This window comes from Phaethon lepturus, unplaced genomic scaffold (assembly GCF_000687285.1).
Source record: "Phaethon lepturus isolate BGI_N335 unplaced genomic scaffold, ASM68728v1 scaffold11660, whole genome shotgun sequence".
Lineage (NCBI taxonomy): Eukaryota > Metazoa > Chordata > Aves > Phaethontiformes > Phaethontidae > Phaethon > Phaethon lepturus.
Genome location: NW_010512657.1, coordinates 31,073 through 35,546, shown reverse-complemented (window position 1 = coordinate 35,546; position 4,474 = coordinate 31,073). Strand labels below are relative to the sequence as shown.

The following is a 4,474-nucleotide window of genomic DNA, read 5'->3' as shown; positions in this document are numbered from 1 at the left end:
AACAGTCACACCTCGACAAGCTCATAGGGGAGAGAAGTGAGCCTGGCTTGCCTAAAGCTAGAAGTGGGTAGACAAGGCTTGTGCAGAATGTTGCCCCATTTCAAACTAAGTAAACTGATGTTTAGGCTGGTGCACAAAAAGCCATTTGGTAAGATTTGGATAAGGTGTGTCTCCCTCCTGTGCTGGTAACATTGGGAGTGTGTCTCGTTTTTGTAAAGCAGCTCTTCTGCTGGCATAGCCAGTGAACTGGGATTGCCAGCGAACCGGGATTTCCAGCGAACTGGGATTTCCAGCCCTCCTATTAGTCTGAGGGTAAAACAATGCTTCTCAAACACCTGCTAATTACAGTCTCCTCTTTCATTCATTCAACATCTGTCAGCTCTTCTTGCTGAAATCAGTCTTTTAAGAGGGTGTCTTCTTTTTTTGTTTCTTAAAGTCTTTTTCTTTAACTTCTCTCTCACCTGGATCACAACATGGAAAGTCACAGACCAGTGGAGAGCTGAGAACTGCTGACAGATGTCCTGTGCATGCCAGGGAGACTTGTGTCCTCAGCAGAGTCCACGAGATTGTGGTCCTCAACCACAAAGAGGCACTGCTGGGCAGGTACCTTGCTAGTGGGATGTTTAGGGGCCCAGTGCTTGCAGCAAGGAGAAATCACACTGAGGAAAGCCATCCTGAAGCGCTGGGACAATAGGTTGTAAATGATGGGGTTCACGGCAGAGCTCAGATAGAAGAAAACACCTAAGAGAACAAAGGTGGGAGAAAGGAGAGAGAGACCTCATTTATGTGTGAAATGATCTCAGAAGAGGAAAACTTCTTCACTGCATATACTGCTTCAGCAAACTTGGCTGCAAGGCTGGAGGCAGCGACAGCAGAGCTCTGCCTGGTACCCTCCTGCACAGGCAGAGGGGTGTCTCCAGGGCTAGCTCAGGCACTGCAGCACACAGCCAAAGGAAAGTGGGAGAGCATTAACCGGAGCTCACTCTCCCCAGCTGTTCAGGAACCAGCTCTCTTGAGCTGCACTGACCTGCCTCCAGCACAGCCCTCATCCCCACAGCAGGATTTGCACCGCTGGTGCCCCCATCAAAGCCGTCAGAGGGTAACTTCCAGCCCAGCGAGCTAATTTCTTACAACACACCAGGACGATTGCACGAGATTGGATTTGTATGAGCTGTCTAATGGCCACATTCAGTGTTTTCCCATGGCAGACTGAAAATAAGATTTCTCTTTGAAAAAGCCTTAATTTTATGGTTGGTTGGCAGGGCCATAAACATTTGGTTATATCACCCAGTTCTGAGCAGTATGCAAGTCTTTCATCTTGCCATTTGGTAAGGTTTGCCTGAGTGACCCTCTGGAGGACAATGACTGCTGCTGTGTGCTCATTAAGAGCAGCTGAATGACAGCAGCTTTTGTTTCTGAACATTTCCAAGAAGGAAAAGTAGCTGGTAATGATGTATGATATCCTTTTTTTTTCATTCTTTGTGGATATTCAGATAACTGTATTGGACAACATGCCCAGATCTTCAAAGTTGCAGAAACTTGCATGCAGTTTTTATTAAGGCAGATTTCTCATCACTGTCTACCAAACCCCAAGAAGCTTTTCCATACACGTCTTATGTCACGTACAAAATAAATTACTAATAAATTACTACATATTTCAGGTAAACCACTCACAAATACTTTTTTTGTCAGACCCTATGCAAGTGGAAGAAGAAAGCTTTACCTGACACCACATGAATTAAGTTGAATATATTAGCCAGAGGCTCAGTCCATTCCACAACAAAGCTGAAGAATAGTCGATCTATATGGAATGGAGCCCAGCAGATAGCAAAAACCATCACAAGGACAACTACCATGGGGAAAGGGGAGAAGAAAAACAAGTCAGTTATGGAAGGATATGGTTCACTCACCTGCACAGAGCAGGGATAGTTCAGAAAGCTGGATGAAAGATTAAATATACAAATTTTATTTATTACTTTAAAACTTTTGCCATCCTTTCTGTGTTTCTGCAGTGCTGACTGAAAAACGTTACCAGCTAAAAGGACAAACTTTCCACTGATTTCTGTGTTGGTCTGTGGCAGCTCTAGTTAGGACTCTTGCAAACCCATTCCAGACTTGGCTCCCGTGAACATCTGTGGTCACAGTCATGGGACACAGAAAATCTTGTTGACTTCAAAGTACAATTCCCTAGTTCAGAAGGTGACTTAAGCTGCCTAAAAGAATAATGTTGTTGCAGGAAATACTGAAGGTTATTTATGTTTCCTGCATAAACACCATCTCAGTAGCAAGGTGATCGTTGCCTTAAAGACAGCCCTAAATTAGGAAGTGATGTGAGTGCTGTCAGAGTGGTTGGAGCTGAATGCTATACAATGTGCAAGTTTGCCTAGGTCCAACTTTTTCTTGGGGAGGTCTATGTGGTTAAGTCAGCAGTACATGATGTATTTGGCTTGGCAGGACATTCCCATTCATGAGCAGAGCTCATGGTGTGATGTAAAACAGAGGTACAACCTTCTTTAAAAAGGTACAAGATAGACAGACTATTTGCATTCTGAAAAAGAGGGATGCTCCCTGGAGTGCTGCAAGAGCCAGGTTTGGAGTGAGGCATATTAGAGAGTTGCCATGCAAATGTCTGCCATGTAGGTTTGCTCAACCTCCTCTCATGCTGGGGAGGAGAATTTGTCTTCTGAGTCTTTTGATAGTTAGCCATGGTGTTTCACTCTCATGCCCTTTAAGTCCAGATAAAACAGCAATAAACCCTTTTTTTTTTTAAACACAGCTACTCATTTCATAACTCTTGTATCTGGTGAATTTGCTTGATACCCTCAGCACCTGGTCACCCTCTCGTCCATGGTAAATAAAACATAATAGGACTCACTACTTACACAACATCTTGGTGACTGATTTCCTGGATGGTCTCTGAACATTCACAGCCATTTCCTCCACTTCCAAAGATTTGTCTCCTTTCAACTGGCAAAAGGAGGGAAACCGAAGGGGAGCTTAGACAGGAGATGACATCCCCACCAGACATAGCCTGTTTGATATTTTGATAGCTGTAGTTTGAGAAGGTAAAATTTGTGGCAAGTCAGGACGCACTGAAAAAAATCTACATGTGAATTTCAGTTTCAGTCTAGGGAAACATTGAAGCTTTAGGTTCAAAACAATCTGCAGATTTTCCACACCTGAGACTGCGTATTTACAGCAAATTTGTATTTAGGTTCCCCACTTGTCCTTTCTCAATGAGTCAATATTTAGTTCACAGTTTGTGTTAAATTTCAACAGTATCTTGCTAGGCGTTATTTTCTCTTCTAGCAAAATATTGTTTATTTATTTTCCTAAAAGAATTCCCCACAATTAAGTACAAACCAATGATCCAAAAAATAGAGAGGCCTCAGTGAAACAACTGTAATCCCTGGGAAAATTCCTGTAGAATTCAAGGGAGTTTGTTTCATGCCCTGAGTATTTGGACTAACTGATATTCAATCCATCTAATGAACAAAACCCATATATGCTCTCTTGCAAACAGCCGGTGTTCATGATATGCACAGATTCAGACCCATGATGCTCAATTACAACAAGGTGGATTTTTTTTTCCTCCAGTGGTTTTCCCTGGACTTCTAAACAATGGGCATAAAGAATAATAATCTGATTGCCCCTGAAATGCTTTCCCAATAGTCTTATGAGGAGAGCACCGGTACTTTGGTGATGAAAAGACAAGGGCTAGATAATTAGGACAATTGGTTTGATTATAAAAGAAATCATCTATGGGGAGTGCACAATTGGACCCAGCTTCCTGAAGTGGGAACTTCTGATTAGCCAACAGATTTGGAATGACCTTTTTTTCAACTGAAACTGGATACAAAATTTTTAATTACATGGGAAAGAATATCAAGAATGAGGAAAAGGTATCAATCTGGATTTGTAAAAATCTTGTGAAAACATGCTAGTGATGACATTTTCTTTTGCCTTTTACACCGTGACTTTGCTTCCTGATTTCTGATTAACAATAATTTTCTGTAAGGATGATCAAATGAGTGCTTCTTTCGGTGTTCTATTTATTCATAAAACCCATAAAAGGGAAACACATGTAAATCAAATTATAATCAATTATAGTGCAATTCAACCTCTCGGGTTTTCTGTTATTCCCTTTGTAACTTTTAGTCATAGGCACAGTTGCTTAAGGAAGAGGCTCAGTTGATTTGAAACACATCTAGCAATAAAAGTCTGCTCAGATTGACTAAAATCCCTAGTTTTCCTTCAGTGGTTTTCAGTCTCAACAGTAATCTATTCCAGGCATATTCCAAAGCCTCAGAGAATACAGTGTTCTGATGCTGTAATAAACCAGAGACACAAGTATCTTTATTTTTCACCTTCCTCTTGTTATTTTCATGGTGCTGTAAGGTCCCTCTTTAGCCTCAAGTGGTAATAGATGGAGGTGTAACTAGTAAGAATAAATCAGCAGCTGCAATTTAATAAA

General features: G+C 41.6%; 1 protein-coding gene across 1 annotated transcript in view; it reads right to left on the bottom strand.

The window, feature by feature from the left end:
- Nucleotides 1-269: 269 nt before the first annotated feature.
- NMUR2 (neuromedin U receptor 2) overlaps nucleotides 270-4,474 on the bottom strand; it is an 8,510-nt gene continuing 4,305 nt past the window's right edge. Inside the window, exons 2-4 of the mRNA XM_010287666.1 lie at nucleotides 2,883-2,967; nucleotides 1,724-1,849; nucleotides 270-741 (exon numbers count right to left, since the gene is read on the bottom strand). Coding sequence (XP_010285968.1) covers nucleotides 482-741; nucleotides 1,724-1,849; nucleotides 2,883-2,967 — 471 coding nt within the window. The 3' untranslated portion in view covers nucleotides 270-481. The remainder of the gene's footprint in view (nucleotides 742-1,723; nucleotides 1,850-2,882; nucleotides 2,968-4,474) is intronic.